The sequence below is a fragment of the Diplodia seriata genome (assembly GCF_021436955.1).
Source record: "Diplodia seriata strain FDS-637 chromosome Unknown scaffold_1, whole genome shotgun sequence".
Lineage (NCBI taxonomy): Eukaryota > Fungi > Ascomycota > Dothideomycetes > Botryosphaeriales > Botryosphaeriaceae > Diplodia > Diplodia seriata.
This window is the reverse complement of record NW_027117308.1, coordinates 4732069-4748119: the sequence shown is the minus strand read 5'-3', so window position 1 is coordinate 4748119 and position 16051 is coordinate 4732069. Positions and strand designations below refer to the sequence as shown.

Genomic DNA, 16051 nt, shown 5'->3' with positions numbered 1-16051 from the left:
AGGCGGCGTGGAGGCTTCATACATCCAATGCAAACAGGACCAAAAAAAAAAGAAAAGAAAAGAAAGCGCCAGGGAGATATTCAAATCACGCTGTTCGCATGACGCAAAACAAAGTCGCGACTCTGATGTGTGTCTCGCTAGAGATTCGGGTGTGCAAATATTGTTGAACTTCTTGTCCTCTGATGTGGGAGGTCAGCCCAGCTGATGTAGCAACAAGGTCAAGGCGGTCGAAGCTCTCGTTCGCTTGCTTTTCACCATATCCAACTTGGACATTCGCACACGGATACCACTCGTCAAGATACTACTCAGCGAGCCAACCCTGTACCAGAGAAGCAGTTCCAGATCACCCGAGGTATCAAGAACAACACCACCAGCACACATGCACCCACGCAACCCACCAACAGTGCCCTCCACCAGCCACACCTCAAACCCCAGCACGCAAGCACAGCGTCGCGTCGCATACCGTCCCCCATCTCCCGATGTATCGCCCCGCCCCCGACCAATCCGCTCGCAGCAAGCGCATCCGCATGGCCGACGCGTCTCAGCTCCCCGCGCCGACCGTCGCGATCGAACAACCCTCGGGAAGAGTCGGAAAAGTCGCTTTGCATCGCGTCGACACGTCACCACCATCATGCCAGTGCTCGTCTTCTCTCTGCGACGAAACGCGGGATCAGACGAAAGCCGACGACGGCCGGCCGTCTCGGCTGACGTCGATATGAGACGTGATCGAAGACTTTGGGTGCGGGAGAGGGGGATGATGGGTCGGGCGATATGCAGGCGATGACTCACGAGAACGCAGCACAGGGGGGGTGATCAGCGCAAACAGGTATGTATGTACGTAAATGAGGAGCAGCGAGAGAGAGCAAGAGATAACTTTTGGCGAAAAAAACGAGGGAGAAGAGCAAAGGACGATGATGTGCGTACAAGCCCGGCAATAAGATCCACGCATTAACGCCAAGGGAAAAAAAAAGGGAAAAGAGACGTCGAACTCGATAATAATGTCCCGACAACCCCAGCACACCTGTCCCGGTGATCTGACACTCACGCAATGATCTACTTCCCCGTGCTGACGATGATGCTGACAGCGACGACAGCCAGCCACAACAATCCCTGATCAGCCCCCCCTCCCCCCCCGTGCTGCTCAAACCGCCCCTCAAACAGTCCCTGTATCAGATCCCCCGCGAGCCTCCGCGAGCCTGCGCGAAAAGCAAAAAAGGCAAAAAGGCAAAAAAACAGTAAGCACACGTACATATACACAAAAAGCAATAAAACCGACACGCAATCCGCAGCAACGATCAACAACAAATCCCACGCGACAACAACAACAAAAACAACAAAAGCGCACTGTACAGCAGCGACGATGCACGCATCCGCGACGGACAATCACAAAACCCCGGCCCTCCACAGGTCCACACTCTCGTTCGTTACCCTCCCCCATGACAATTACAGTCTCCGCAAACACGCGTACAAAGACGGTGGGGGGGGGGGGGGGGGGGGGGGGGGGCAAAAGCACAAGTAATACACATATACACCGCGGGCCAGCCGCCGATCGAGCACTTTTTCTTGCGGACGGGGGGGAGACGCGAAAAAAAGGACAAAGAGCAAGAGTATGTACGACAACGACAGGCCCCCACCCAACTAACCGCGGGAAGGAAGGACGATACGATACGATATGCACGAGCAGTAAACAAAAAGGAGGGTATATGTAAAAAACAGCAAAAGGGCTTTTTGTGCGCGAGCACCCCGGGTAGTCTTGAAAAATAAAAATAAAAAAAGGACAGCGGCAGCAGCAGGAAAAATAAGGGGGAGGGGAGGGGGGTAGTGTGTTTGTACAGTAGTGGTGGGTATGTAAGCCCCTCCCCTCCAACCGCAAATCATGCAACAACAAGAAACGATCGTGAGAATTAGTCGGACGTACGTGAGGAATTTAAAAAAAAAGAGAGAAAGAATCGTCAAACCGTATAATAAATCCAATGGTATCATCGTCGTTCGGAAGGGGGTATCGTATCGTTGGTGTGTATGTACATCCGTGGGGACGGGATCGAATAGGTAGCGAATGGTCGTGAATGGTCGGTTGGTGACAGAAATAGCGAAATATCTACAACCGAAACCGTTTCGTGTCAACCAATAATGCCCCCATCATCGTCATCTAATATTCCTCGTCCCCTCGTATTCGGGACCGTCGGCATTGCTTACCTGTCGCAAGAAGCCCGGGAGAGAAAGTTTCGACGTTGGTGAAACCGATATGGGCATATTACGGGGGGTGGGTAGGTAGGTGGTGAGATATTACTGCACCCGCAGCAGATATAACGCAGCGGGGCTTTCTATCGCGCGAGCGCTTCTCCCTTGCCTATTTTCGGAGGATCGAATGTACGTGTCTCAAGTGTTTGGATAGGATTATCTTGAAGAACGAAATAACCCGCTGAACCTAGACCGTCGCCGAACATGCCCCTTTTCATGCTCGCTGAGTATCATCAATAAAAGAGATCCGCACCGTAAGAAAAAAGACTTCTTGAGATTTGAGAGATAAGACAAAGGAAAGGAAGTTGACGAGATTCGAAGTGTAGAGCCGCCATGAGATCGTGAGAGACGTTAAAAAATCGAGCACCTACACAACTTGCACCCAGATCTGCAGTCCACCGTTAGCGCGTGTTCTTGGTCCCAACTTCGACTTGGGGTCTGCACTCACCTCCATCTTTCCCATTTCCGCCTGTTCCCTCTTCGCCTCTTGTTTGCACGTCATGATGGCCATGTCGAGATCGTCTTGGTCGCTCATGGTGATGAAGTCCTGCTCGTCCTTGATCTTGATCTTGAAGTTCGACCTCAAGCCGAATTTGTCTCTGATCTGAGCCACAAACTGGTCGAAGCGTGCGTAAGGGTCGAGGAACACGTAGCGCGTGTCGTCGGCGTGCACCTTGACACGAATCGTGCGCAGACCCACGCTACGCCTCTGGGATTGTCCGCGAGGGCGGTTGGTCGACGGCCGTCTCGTGCTGCGAGCGCGCGCGGGCACCATCTCGAACTCGCCAGAGTCCAGGTCAGACGGATCAAACGCGTCCTCGTCCTCCTCTTCGATGTACATGGGTCTTTGCTGCGGCGGGCGCCTTGTCGACTTCGAGCGGCCGGCATAGCTGGGGCGTTCTGCCCGGCCGTACATGTCGTACACATCTTCGGGGTAAGCGCTCGCCGGGTCGTCTTCGTCCGAGAGGATACGAGGACGCATGCTGGGGCCGGGATTTCTGGTACTCGTGCTCCGCGATGACGTCGAGAGCTCGCGTGTCGGTCTCGGGCGCTCAGACATGGATCTTTGGGGCATTGGGCGAGGCTGCTGGCTCTTCGGGGACTGGTCAAATGCAGCGCGTCCAAGCTCCAGCGGTGCCGGTTTCCGGCCTTCGCCGCGAACCGACTGAGACCGAGAAGTGTATCCACTGGGCGAGGCCTTCGTCTCCTCCGGGGGAGGCGTGGGAGGGAACATGTTGCGGTTGATGGGCGGCTCGGACTGCTGCCTCGATCGACTGCTCAGGTTCGGCTTCACAAGGTTGGTTGCAGCGTAGGAGACCTTATCGTCTGGCCTGTCGTCCTTGGAGTTCATGCCGGCAGCGGACTCCTGGTTGATTCTCTTGATCTCAGCACCAGCAAAGCCGGTGAAGGCATTGGCCCGGTCCGAGGCAGCGACGAGACGGGCCTTTCCGAGGTAGTCCTTGGCCTTCAAGTTCTTCACCTTCGCCTCGTTCGGGCGGTACACAATGCCGACCGGAATGGAGAAGACAGTGTAGCCCTCTGCCTCCTCCCGAATAGCCTCGTCGATGACGTCGTGGTCGGGCACCACCTTCTCCTTGGCGGCGAACGACAGATCCTGCAGACCTGCATCCTGTTGCTGGAGGTAGATGTAGCAAAGACCGCGGTTGAAGAGCACCTCGCAGGAGTACAGCTTGAACTTCAGGCCCAGCTGCTCGTAGTCGATGTTGTTGTTGCCGCGCAGGTAGAGGAGCGTGTCGTTGAAGTTGGCCAATGCCTCCTCGAAATCGCCCATCAGGAAATTCGACACGCCCTGCTGGAAATAGGCGACGGCGAGGTACTGATCCAGGCGCACAGCGCGCTGGTAGCATTCGACCTGACCGAGTTAGTTGGCGCCCGGTTGCGGAGCTGTCGCGGTACTCACAGCCCTCTCGTGCTCGCCGAGCGTTGCGTGGATGACGCCCATGTTGAAGAGGATTTTGGACGTGTCGGAGATGCCATCGAAGAACTTCAGCGCCTCGTCGAATTCATTATTGTCGTAAGCGGCCAGCGCTCCTACCCACGTTTCGATCTCCTGCGGCGGGTGTCAGCATCTGCGCGCAACTAGTGAGGCCGGGCTGCGTACCTGCTTGAGAGACATGTCGCGGTATTGTGGAAGGATGCAAGGGTTCGTGGGTGCTGCGCTGGGAGCGGCGGGAGGCGATTAAAAAAGGTACGGGGCAAGCGCCGGCATGCAGGTGCTCGCAGAGCGGGTATAAGCTGCCAATGAGTCGGAGCCGCCTGGGCTTGCGGGGCTGGCTGGGGATGCGATTAGATACAGCGGTGGGATTACGAGCGGCGTCGGAGCTCGGGAGAGGCGTGTTGGGGGCGTGTGACGGAGCGGATGGAGCGTGACGGGCGGTTGCGGGTGCAGAAGAGATTATGAACACACTTGAACTGAAAGCAGGCGCGCAGAGAACGACAAGCGGTGGAGCAAAGAGCGTGCGGCTAGCGGCCTGGAGGAAAAGAGCGGACTGCGCGACAGGCACCTGGCCGGCGCGTCTGTACCTGTCGAGGCCTTCTTGAACTGCCATAGGCTCGCTATAGCACACGGTCCACTATGGGCAGGGCCTGTCGCAGCATGGCGTTCCACGACCGAGCCCGTGTCAGGCTGCCGGCCCCGCATGATTGGCTCTCGACGCGCCTCGCCCGCCTCCACGGCGCGTAGCATCACGACAAGTCACAGTCGCCGCCCTGCACCTGCGCGCTCTCAGCCGCCTCACACGCTTCTCAGATGACAACGCTCTCTTGGTTGTCTTGGTCCGCCGTGGCAGCTGCGGCGCGCGGTGGGCGGTGGGCCCGCGCCTCCGACGTCGCGCCCTGCCGCTTCACGCCCGCTGCGTCCCGGGCTGCTTCAGCACTGTGTCAAGATCACCGCTTCCGCCGCGCACGTGCCCAGCGCCCGCCGCCGCTCGCCATCACGAACTCGATGCATGAAGCCGTTCACTGCCATTTTGCTGCGACAGGGCCAGTTCATGCCCCGCTTCGGTAACCGTACACGACTACTTGGGCAACTCCCGCCTCCGCCTAGCCGCTTCGAGCGGCCTCTGCACCGCTCGTGGCTCTAGAGCATGCCGCGATCCACCTGTTCCTTGCGCTCCTCCCAAACCGTCTTTCCCGAGCAGGAGCACACCGTTTTGTCGTTGTCCCACACGCCCGCGCTGCGCGCAATGACGCCCACCAGCGTGTCGGCGTCGTTCTTGTCGAACTGGCCGTCCTGCTGCCGTGACACGACGATGCTGCGCCCTATCAGCTCCCAGATCTCGATGGGCCGGTCCAGGAAGACGCTGCCCACGCCGCCCTTGTTGACCTGCACCGTTCCAAACACTCCCCGTGCCGGCTTGCCGTCTTGCTTGGCCCGGACCGCCGCCTCCCAGATGCCGCCCGTCGACTCCGGGCCTTCCGATATGTCGCCGCGCTCGCGCACCGTCGCATGATACGTTCCGGGTGACAGCCCGCGGATGCTGAGGTCGACGATGGTGAGATTGGAGGCCACCTGCACCATGCGCACGAGCCCGCGCACCTTGTTCTCGATCGTGGGGTTGTGGCTCTCGAGGATGCAGACGGCCGCGCTGTTCGACGTGCCGCTGCCGCGCAGGATGGCGTCGCGGCCCGTGTCCTGGATGGCCGCGACGATGGACGACGGCGACGCGGTGCCTTCGATCGAGACCAGCTGGTTCTGCAGGTCGCCCTCGACCTTGCTCACGCCTGCGATTGGATGTTGTTAGCGCAAGGCGCGCAGCCTGGATGCATTGTGCCGTGCCGACCTTGAAGCTTGTACAGGGAGGTCGAGACATCCTTAATGCACGACTCGCAGCTAAGAGGGACAGCAAATGTAGTCTGCGGTGTAGCCGTTAGCGGCGACCAGTATAGCGGCGACGCTTGGTGCGGGGCTAACCTGGAACGTGGGTATCATGTTGGCGAAATCGAAAACCAAGGCTCGGGAGCGTGTGTAGGGAAAGCGTGAAGAAGCGACATCTTCGAGAAGGTGAATGAAGGTCTCGCGATTGCGGAGCGGCCCCTCGGTCGATTGGAAATCAACGCCCTCCTCCGCCGTGCCCCGCAGCGCCGCGGAACATCGACACCACCGCGCCCTCGGCCACTCACACTACGTTTTCACTTGCACCCTGTTCGAAAGCTCCTCCATTTTATTGCTCCTCTAATGACGTCACAAGACGCATCAGACGAATCCATGTGCAGATGCTGGGCTCTCTGACCAGCTGCTGGCACAGCTCGGCTTTGCCCCTCTTGCCGCCAGTAATTCACTTTCTCTCGATGTGCCTGCTTTCGGAATACATTTTTCAGCGTCGCATTTCGTGACCATCTCTGCCCGATTGGTCAAACACTATCCCCGCACTTGCGCTCGAGTCCCACTTCATGTTGTGATCCTGACTTACTCATCGCGTCGCCGAGATTACGCATCCAATTGATCAATAGAGCTATCTGTTAGTCCAGCTACCATTACTACAAAGAGCCTCATATTGCCTACCAACCATATTGAGTCGGAAACAAATTTTGCCTTACGGTTCAATGATTTATAAGCGCTGGAGACCGGCCTAAAGCTCAGCATCACGCGAACCATAATAATAAAGTTGCTATTAGCATCCCCATAAACAACAAGCCAAACATTGCGGCGTAGATCTGTCATAGTACGTATAATTGGCTATGTAGTATCTTGATATATATAAACGAGCCTCAAAACGGACGCCCAGCGAGGAATATGATTAAAAGCTCACTGTCAGCGGTCTACTTCCCAACTTATCACTACGAATTTCTAGCAAATCTATAGAATCTGTGAGTGAGTTACCTGCCTGAGTACACGATTCCATATACACACACTCGTAATGTCCCGATGAAGCCCTCATGCACATAGATGCATCGAACTGCCCAATCCGGAAACTTTCGCACGTGACATCGGCAGGTCCCGGAAAGTCTTGGCGCGATTTTGGCCGTTCCGTCGAACCGCAACACCAAAGCTCTGGAAGAGAGGGACCCGTCGGCCGGCAAGCGCGCGCGCACACCTCCGCAACACCACCTCCACGTCCTCTTCCCTCTTGGTCCGGGCCACCAATTCCACCCCATCTCCTCACTCCGATCGAACTCGGGTCCCTCTGACCCCTCCGCGAAGAAGTCCAGCATGTCGCAAACAATTGGCAAGGTACGGCGCCCGCATCACCACCACCACCACCACCCACCGCACCCGCCGCTTCCCTCCCCCCTCCACACCCCCACCCAATCCCCCTTCCGCCTCGGCCCCAACGCCCTCCCTCCCCATCCCGCTAACTCCTCCCTCGCGAAACCCCCCAGACCCGCCTCGCCTACAGCCGCGCCTGGCACCACATCGACTGCTCCCTCGACGCGCGGCCCCTCGGCCGCCTCGCCTCATCCATCGCCTTGGCGCTGATGGGCAAGCACAAGCCGATTTTCGACCCGTCGACGGACTGCGGCGACTACGTGGTGGCGACCAACTGCGGGCAGCTGCGGACGACGGGCAAGAAGCTGTTCCGCAAGAAGTACTACCGGCACACGACGCGGCCGGGCAGCCTGCAGGAGATCACGATGCAGCGCTTGATGGAGAAGTGGGGGGGCGGCGAGATCCTGCGTAGGGCGGTGAGTGGCATGTTGCCGAAGAATCGGTTGAGGAAGGTGCGGTTGGCGCGGTTGAAGGGTGAGTGATATGCTGGTTTTTCGCCTTTTTTTTTGGGCCCCCTGGGGGGTTTGGGTTTGTGTGTGTGTGTGCTGATGGAATTGTGGGAACAGCGTTCGAGGGCGCGGCGCACCCGTATAAGAAGAATATCTTGAAGGTTGCGGGCCAGGAGGCTTCGTCGATACGCGAGCTGCCGGAGGTGAAGAAGGCTTTCGCGGGGTCGGAATGAGGGCGAGGGGAAGCGGTAGAATTGGCGTTCAGGATGCATATAAAGGGGATTCACAAAGCGGCATTTCTCTGTATGACTGGTGATGTGGAGGGCAGACCGAGGAACTGTACAAACACTATCGGCACTAAATGCGCCATTGGATGGGTTCAGGTGCAGATGGCTCCATTGGAGACGTAGGACATGGATAGTGAGTCTATGATTATTCGCCTGATGTGAACAGCTCACTCCAATTCATGCTAGTATTTCGCTCGAAAAGAGGCGGCTGAACTAAAAGTTTTAGATGGTGGTATAGATTCGATCTTTCTACATGCAGAACCAGAAACGCCAGTCTCGCTTTATGATATCATGGAAATGACAACGCCGCAGCACAGCAAATATTTACAACTTCGCCTTGGAACCCTTGCGACCAACAGTGCACTGGATAAGTCCGTTGGGGTCGCTCTGGGGGGCAAAGACCTCGGCATCAGCGCCAGTGTTCTTCAGGCCCTTGAACCAGCTCAGATCTGCGACGGTGTTAGCATGTGGGATTCGCTCCAATTGGCAGAATTGACGTACCAATCTCAAAGTAGTGCTTGTTCGGCAGCGAGTAGCTGACAGTCTCGACAAGCGGCGCCGCAGCCAGAATCTGGTCGGACATCTTGTACATGGTGTTCTGCACGCTGGCGCTGTTGTCCTTGGCGAAGGTGTCCAGGGTAATGGTCTTGGCCGCGGCGAAGGCGTCGTCGAACTTGGAGGCTTTGGCGCGGACGTCGTCGACGCCGGCGAACGTCTTCCACTCCCACTCGGCCTTGACCTCGGTGCTGAGGATGCGGTCCCACGTCTCGCCCAGGCGCGTGTACTCGTCGCGGTGGAAGCCGTGGAAGGCGGAGCCGGTGCTCTTGAGCACGAGCAGCTTGTCGATGCCGCTCTTGATGGAGATGGCCGCGCCCGCGCCCGCGCCCTCGCGCACGACGGCCTCGACGGTGCGGATGTCGTCGCCGTCGCGCACGAACGAGTGCGGGTGCGGCTTGCCCTCGACCGTCATGCGCGTCCACTTGTGCGTGACGATCTTGACGTGCGCGGCGTGGATGTGCGAGTACTGGGTGATGAAGTGGGTGCCGACGATCGAGGCGAACAGCTCCGGGGGAGTGACGGGGTTCTGCTTGGCCAGCACGTAGACGGTTTGCTTCTGGGTGTCGGTGGCTACGACGACGGAGTTGTCCGCGCGGGTGTACCTGCGGCGAATGCTGTTAGCAGCTGGTTCCTGGGGCGCGGAGGAGGCACGTACGAGGTGTCGATATCGCCCTCGAGGAGCACGCGAACGGTCTGCTCCACGACGGACTGGGTGCCATCGGAGTGCTTGTGGACCTTGTACAGGCGGACGTTGTCCTTGCCGTAGCGGGCGTAGTTGAGTTGCGACATTGCGGCGAGATATGTCCAAAGAAGGAAACAAGCTGGGGAAGCGGCGAGACTGGCTGGTTGCGGACACAAAGGCTGTGCTGTGCTGCGGTGCTGGAGACAAGCTACGGGCAGGATGGGGGGACCAAAGCTTATATCGCACCCTTATCGGGGAGCTCAGTCGAGCGGACTTCGCCATACGCCTGCGCGCAATCTACATGTCCCCGCGGTCATTGCAGCGGAGAGACCAATGAGGGCCCACTTGTCGTGGAGGAGCTGGACGCGGCTCACGCCATGCCGTGTCGGAGGCCGCCGCACTCAGTTCGGAGCAGACCCCCTACGCCTCGACGACCACGCCCCGCGTCGGGCGAAGGGCCAAATCGCAGTGATACGCCGTGTACACAGGCCTACGTAGCCCAGGCCGCCGCCGACGATGCCGGCCGCTCGTGCCGCTGCCCACGGCTCCCTGCGCCTGGGGCCGCTGCCATTGCTGCTGCACAGCGTGCGGACACTACATCCACCGGCAGGGCCCGGCAGTCTCGAGCGCTGCGCAGAGCAGTGCGCGCAGACAGTCGCCCTCCAGGCGGCGCAATGACGAAATTGGAGCAGCCATCCGCAGACGGCAGAAGATCTCCGCGAGCTCTGCAGCTCCTCAACCCATGTGCTGGTCGGTGTGATTGGCAGGCGGGCAGACCCTGGCGCCGCACACCAGAACGCGCCGTGTACACGTAGAATTATTCCTGGCCCGACGCGCCCAGCACGCGCCGCACCCGGGCATTGTTGTCTGGGCTTGGAGGATTGCAGAGAATCCAGGGCGCTGCCTGAGAGGCCCAAGCACCTCCTCCCCGCATCAGCACTCAGCCCTGGCCGTGCTGGCCGCTCGCTCTTGCTGCCCACCTTGCGCGCACCCCGGTGCCGCCGCCCTACCTCACCTCAACTCCAGCCCGCTCCTCTGCCCGCAGACGCCGCCCACGATCGCCCGCCCCCCACCACACACACCCAAGCCTCACCGCTGCCCGCCCGTCGCTCGCACGCCGCCCGACCCGCCGCCCGATCTCCGCTCCGCTCCGCTCCCCAGTCGCATGAGATGGCAGCCCAGTAGCCCTCCCCATGCCTGCGAATCCACGACGCCATCACCACGATATGAGGCAGCCGTGTCTTGGTTGATGGACTCCCATGACGCCCATCCTGCAGCCCGCGCCCGCGCCCGCGTCGCGCTCCATGTCCAGCCAGCCCGATGTCCCGGCCCCGGACCACCACAACCTGCTGCCTCCGGGCCGCCCCAGCAAGGATGGCGGCGGCCGCGCCCCCGCGAGCTACGGCGGCGTCGGCGGGGGCCGCGGGGCCTCGTACACGACGACGATAGCCCCCGGCCCCGGCAGCTTCAGCTCTGAGCTGCGCTCCACCACCACCTCGCGCTCCGACAACACGCGCCCGCCGCTGATCGAGCAGCACACGGCCTTCGCCCCCGACGAGGGCATGCGGACCGCCTCGGAGGCGCGCCAGGCCGAGCTGCGCGACCAGATCGAGAAGGAGACGAAGATCAAGATCGGCTCCGAGAACCTGCTGGAGGCCCTGAACACCAAGAGCGCGAAGCAGGCCAAGGAGCAGAAGTCGCGCGTCGAGGCCGAGCTCAACATCTCGAACCGCAAGCTGGCCAACCTGAGGCTGGATCTGGAGACCGAGATGCAGCGTTCCAGGGAGCCCGTGTCCTCCGAGGGCCGCCTGTCGTTTCTGTTTCGCAGCGCTCCCTCGCGAGCCGAGTCGTACCAGAATCCAGACGAGGTGGATCCGGACAGCGAATCTCCGACATTGGTGCTGGCCGACATACTACAGGCCCTCGAGGCCGAAGGCCTGGCCATGGACTACTACGTGGAAAAAGGAAATTCTTTGGTCGAGTTGTTCAAGAGACACCCAACGCTCAAGTACGATCTGGCATGGTCTGTCTTTGGCCTCCGCGTGCAGAACATGTTGCTCAGTGACAGTCGCGAAGTCGCAGCAGCCGGATATCGTGTTATGAGATACGCAATCGCAGACAGGAAATCTCTTCAGACCATCCGTTCTTTCCACACCGATTATCTGGTTATTCTTTCGTTGGTCAAAGAAAGCAAGGTCAGCGTAGAGCGGGAGCAGGCGTTGAAATTTGTCCGAGCTTTTCTGGAAGTGAAGGATGGCCACAAGGAGATTTCCCGCGCCGTCATCCGCATCATTGTGGCTGTTGCCGAGCACACGGAGGACCGGCTACGGAATATCAGCATTTTGACCTTGGCGGAGATTCTTGTCAAGGATCCCGAAAGGCTGGTATCGTCTGGCGGTATGGGGCCCTTGACAGATGCCCTTGGTGAGGGGCTTTACCATGCTTCGGAAAGCTTGACTGGCTCCTTTCTCTACCTGCTGGATCTTCCTAGCAGAAGAAAATTCCTACGGTCCGGGCACGAGCTTCAGATGCCATTCGCTGCATTTACTGACGCCTCCTCCGGGCACGCCAATGAAGAAAAACTCAAGGCCAACGCAAAAGTCATTGCCGCATTGTTGAAAAGCTGGCCGGGCCTTCTTACTCTTTGCATGCACGACTTCATGGCCACCCGATCTCTCATATCTTCACTATACATTCCCCTTCCGCAGGTCCGAAACGTCATTTTGGAATTGCTTTTTGACATCTTGAGGATTAAACCGCCATCATGGTCCTCATCCTTTCTTGCTGGCCGACGGTTGACCACGTACGGTCGGGTCACAAATTTGAAAAACGCCGAATCTACAACGTCCGCTTCGAAAGCGGAGGAGGAAGAAACCAAACGAAGTCTCGTGGACCACTATGTCGCCGTTATGCTGGCCGTATTACTACATTCTGGGCTAGTCCCTGCGCTGTTGCATGCCGAGGAGGATTCAATAAACTTGACCCTCAAGAGGAAGACGACGCTCCTTCTTGGCGAGGTTCTCAAAATGGCCAATGAGTTGCTGCCACCATCGTGGAGCGCGGAACTTCAGGTCCTGCCCGACCTGCTCAAATCAGCTTCCCAGTTTGGTGCCGATGAGCGCTTCATCGCCACGGGAACGATCTATCAAGTCGACAGCGTCAATCGCACTCTCTTCCGCTCCGGAGGGAATGAGAAGTTTGGTGGCGGGGCAGAGCATGAAGAACTACACACGCCACACCTGGCGAAAAAGCAGTTTAGTGCGCAGATTGATGAAGCCTCATTCCGAAACCTGATGGCTGAATCACGGGTCTTGGAGACTCCGAACTATCAGAAGTGGAGATGGGATCTCGTCCTAGGCATCCTCGACGGGCCTCTGTACAATCCCAAGCGTCTGGACGAAGCATTGAGGGCCACAAAATTCATTCATCGTTTGATAAACTTCTTCAGGCCATTCAAGCATCGCTTTTCCATCCTGAAGAATACCAGGCCAAACCAACGCTACGTAAGGGCAGGCTGCTCACTGATGCGAGCTCTATTGAACAATGCCGATGGAGCCAGGTACCTCATGGACAGCAAGCCGATTAGACAGCTTGGGGAATGCTTGTCACACTTCGATCGTATGAGTGGTCTCACTTCGGAGGAGCCAATCTTCTCCGCGGAACGCATGGCGGAGACTCTGACTGGTGGATACTTCGCGATGCTTGGCGAGCTGAGCAAGAAGCCGGAAGGTGTTCACATCTTTGAGAGGTGGAAGATGATCAACATGTTCTATCATATAGTGGAATTGCGGGATAGAGACGACTTGATGAAGACTCTCCTCAGCAACATGGACTACACTCTGGATGGACACCTCCGCATCATCCTCTCGAAAGCAATGACCGCCGGTACCAAAGAGATCCGCATCTTCTCCACCAGGCTTGTGAGGAAATACGCCACAAAACCGCTCCAGCACGACGACGCGCCCATGCCCGGCACTGGAGTTGCAGAATGGGCTATTCGTCTTTTGGTCACGCAGCTTTACGACCCGGACGTCGAGGTTTGCGAAGTGGCGATAAAGATCTTGGAGGAGGCTTGCAATCAAAAGAGATCGCTTGAGTATGTTGTGAAGTGCGCCCCGACACTAGACCATCTGAGCGAGATTGGAGCCCCGTTGCTCCTCAGATTCCTGTCAACATCAGTGGGCTACCATTACCTCGACGGACTGGACTACATCACAAGGGAGATGGACGATTGGTTCCTAGGTCGTAACGATTCCTATGTGGCCCTTGTGGAGGCTTCACTCGCTCGTGCCCTGGCAGACATCCCGGAGAAGCCACCGTCACATTTGGCATTTGACGAACTGCCTGACCCCATGGATTATGGGCTCGTTCCTCCTCACTTTTATCGCGAACTTGCCCGCACGTTTGAAGGGTGTAAGCTGCTGGAAGCGAAAGGTCACTTCGAAGAGTTTGCGTCGACAATCAAGGAGTACTGCATGGAGAAGGAGGACACGGAAATCATCCTCAAGGTCAAGGGCTGCCTATGGGCCGTGGGAAACGTCGGCTCCATGGATCTGGGAGCACCCTTCCTGGAGAGCACGGACGTGACCAGGCACATCGTCCGGATTGCCGAAGAGTCCGAGGTCATGTCGTTGAGGGGAACGGCATTCTTCGTTCTCGGACTGATCTCGCGGAGTCTACACGGTCAGGAGATACTGATAGAGTGCGGTTGGGATGCCGCGACCAACATCATGGGCGAGTCGTTGGGCTTCTGCATGCCCCTCGACTTCAAGAAGCTTTTCTCCGTAATTGCATCCCCCTCTTCCGTCGCAAATCCCCATCACATTACTGACAATGATTGCAGCTCAAACCATGGAAGTCCTCGTTTGTTGCCGTCAAAACTCTGAGGACGCCGACGGACGCAAAGAACGGAATCACGGACGACGACCCGATCAACGCGCGAATCCTGAAGCTGGTCGTGGATCTCGGCAATACAGTCCTTGCAAAGCGCGCAGCGACCGACCTACACAAGTACGTTTGGATCCCACTCCACCACACATTATCCGAGAGTTTCCCTCCCCGCAGCTAACAAAGAGGGTGGCAAAACACAGCATCAAAACAAAAAAGGCTCCCGGATTCCAGAAGCCCGCAATGTTCCACAAGGTCATGGCCATCCTGGAGCTGCACCACTTCCGGCTGCCGGTGTGTCGTTTCGTCATCGACCTGTTCGACAAGAACGTGCTCCGGCAGATCGTGCTCGAAGAAGAAGAGAGCAGCTCGGAAGGGGGGGAGGAGGAGGAGGAGGAGGACGACGACGACGACGACGACAGCGACGGAAACGAACCACCGCCGACACAACCGACGACACAACAGCCGCCGCCTCCCGTGCAACCTCCGGCGCCGCTGTTCGCAACTAATGGGACCGGCAGGCGGCCTAGCCAACTTTCCGTCGAAATCACTTGAGGAGGAGGATGGAGGAGGAGGAGGAGGAGACCCGGCCTCCTCCTGGCCCCCGGGGCTCGGCTGGACTGGACTACTGGACGAAAAGGCGGAAGGGAAGGGAAGGGAAGGGAAGGGAAGGGAAGGGAAGGCCATTGTCGGAGCGAGCGACCCGCGGAGTAGGGGACGGGGACAGGGGGAGGTGAGACACTCGAGCAAGTCGATCGAGCTCGGCCGAGGGGGAGGGGGAGGGGTCAGGAAAGGGGGAAAAAGAGCGAACGAAGAAAGGGGGTGTGTGTGTGTTTGTGTCCAAAGACGCAGCAGCAGCAGCAGCCAGCACATGTGCGTGCTCGGTCGGACATTGGAGGGGGTTCTCGGAGAGAGAGAGGGAGAGAGAGATGAGTGGGAGAAAACAATTAGACCATTGTCCGAAGCGGCATGTCGCATGCGTCATGGATTTTTTTTTTTTCCTCATCCTCCTTCCTCCTCCTTCTTCTTCCTCTTCGCTTGATCTTTCTTTCCTCTTTTCTCACTACTCCCTCCTTTCGACTCCCCCCCTCCCCCTCTCCCGGCTTTTTTGTTTTGTGCGACTTCGGAAACGCAACGCGCAATGCACAATGCAAATGCAATGCAATGCATCGCCATCCGTGGGAACTTGGGCCTACTGCCTCCCCCCCTTCCCCCTCCCCCCCTTCCCCCCTCGTCGTCCTCTTTATACACACACAGGACACAATCATTGCATCATCATCACCACTGCAACGGTTTTTCGTCGCCGTCGCCGGCTCTCTCTCTCTCTCTCTCTCTCTCTCCCTCTTCTTTAGAGGTCGTCGTCGTGGTCGGGAGTCGGAAGGCGCAGGAGTAGAGTAGAGTAGTGCACACACACGTGTGTTCTTCCTTTGGCCTTTTGGACTCCTCCTCTCCTCCGTTCCCTTTTTCACTTCACTTCACTTTCATTTCTTTTCTTTTCTTTTTCTCGGGGGGAGGGGGAAGTAGGGGGGAGGTGGTTACGTACACATAGCGGGGATGGGGGGAGGGGGTTTTTTTTTTTTCCTTTTTCTTTTTCGCAGCAGTTAGCATACATACACTCGGTCGTCGTTGTCGTCGTCGTCGTCGTCGTCGTCGTCGGGATTTCCGACCCGACCCGACCCGGATCGACAGTCAGGGACCTAGCGGGAGATCAGCACAG

General features: G+C 58.0%; 4 protein-coding genes across 4 annotated transcripts; 1 reads left to right on the top strand and 3 right to left on the bottom strand.

Annotated features, from left to right (window-relative positions):
- Positions 1-2608: 2608 nt before the first annotated feature.
- Positions 2609-4204, bottom strand: SLS55_001347 (uncharacterized protein; the record flags this gene model as incomplete). The annotated part of the gene is made up of 2 exons (XM_066772842.1): positions 2609-4114; positions 4199-4204. 2 exons carry the CDS (start codon positions 4202-4204, stop codon positions 2609-2611), a joined length of 1512 nt encoding a protein of 503 aa, XP_066638121.1.
- Positions 4205-5341: 1137 nt separating this feature from the next.
- On the bottom strand, positions 5342-6678 carry CCS1 (copper chaperone; the record flags this gene model as incomplete). The annotated part of the gene is made up of 2 exons (XM_066772841.1): positions 5342-5985; positions 6675-6678. 2 exons carry the CDS (start codon positions 6676-6678, stop codon positions 5342-5344), a joined length of 648 nt encoding a protein of 215 aa, XP_066638120.1.
- A 1989-nt stretch (positions 6679-8667) lies between these two features.
- On the bottom strand, positions 8668-9554 carry SLS55_001345 (uncharacterized protein; the record flags this gene model as incomplete). Its single annotated transcript, XM_066772840.1, has 2 exons — positions 8668-9367; positions 9421-9554. 2 exons carry the CDS (start codon positions 9552-9554, stop codon positions 8668-8670), a joined length of 834 nt encoding a protein of 277 aa, XP_066638119.1.
- Positions 9555-10751: 1197 nt separating this feature from the next.
- SLS55_001344 (uncharacterized protein) lies at positions 10752-14889 on the top strand (the record flags this gene model as incomplete). The annotated part of the gene is made up of 3 exons (XM_066772839.1): positions 10752-14231; positions 14291-14457; positions 14538-14889. The coding sequence occupies 3 exons, from the start codon at positions 10752-10754 to the stop codon at positions 14887-14889; spliced, it is 3999 nt and encodes a 1332-aa protein (XP_066638118.1).
- Positions 14890-16051: the final 1162 nt, after the last annotated feature.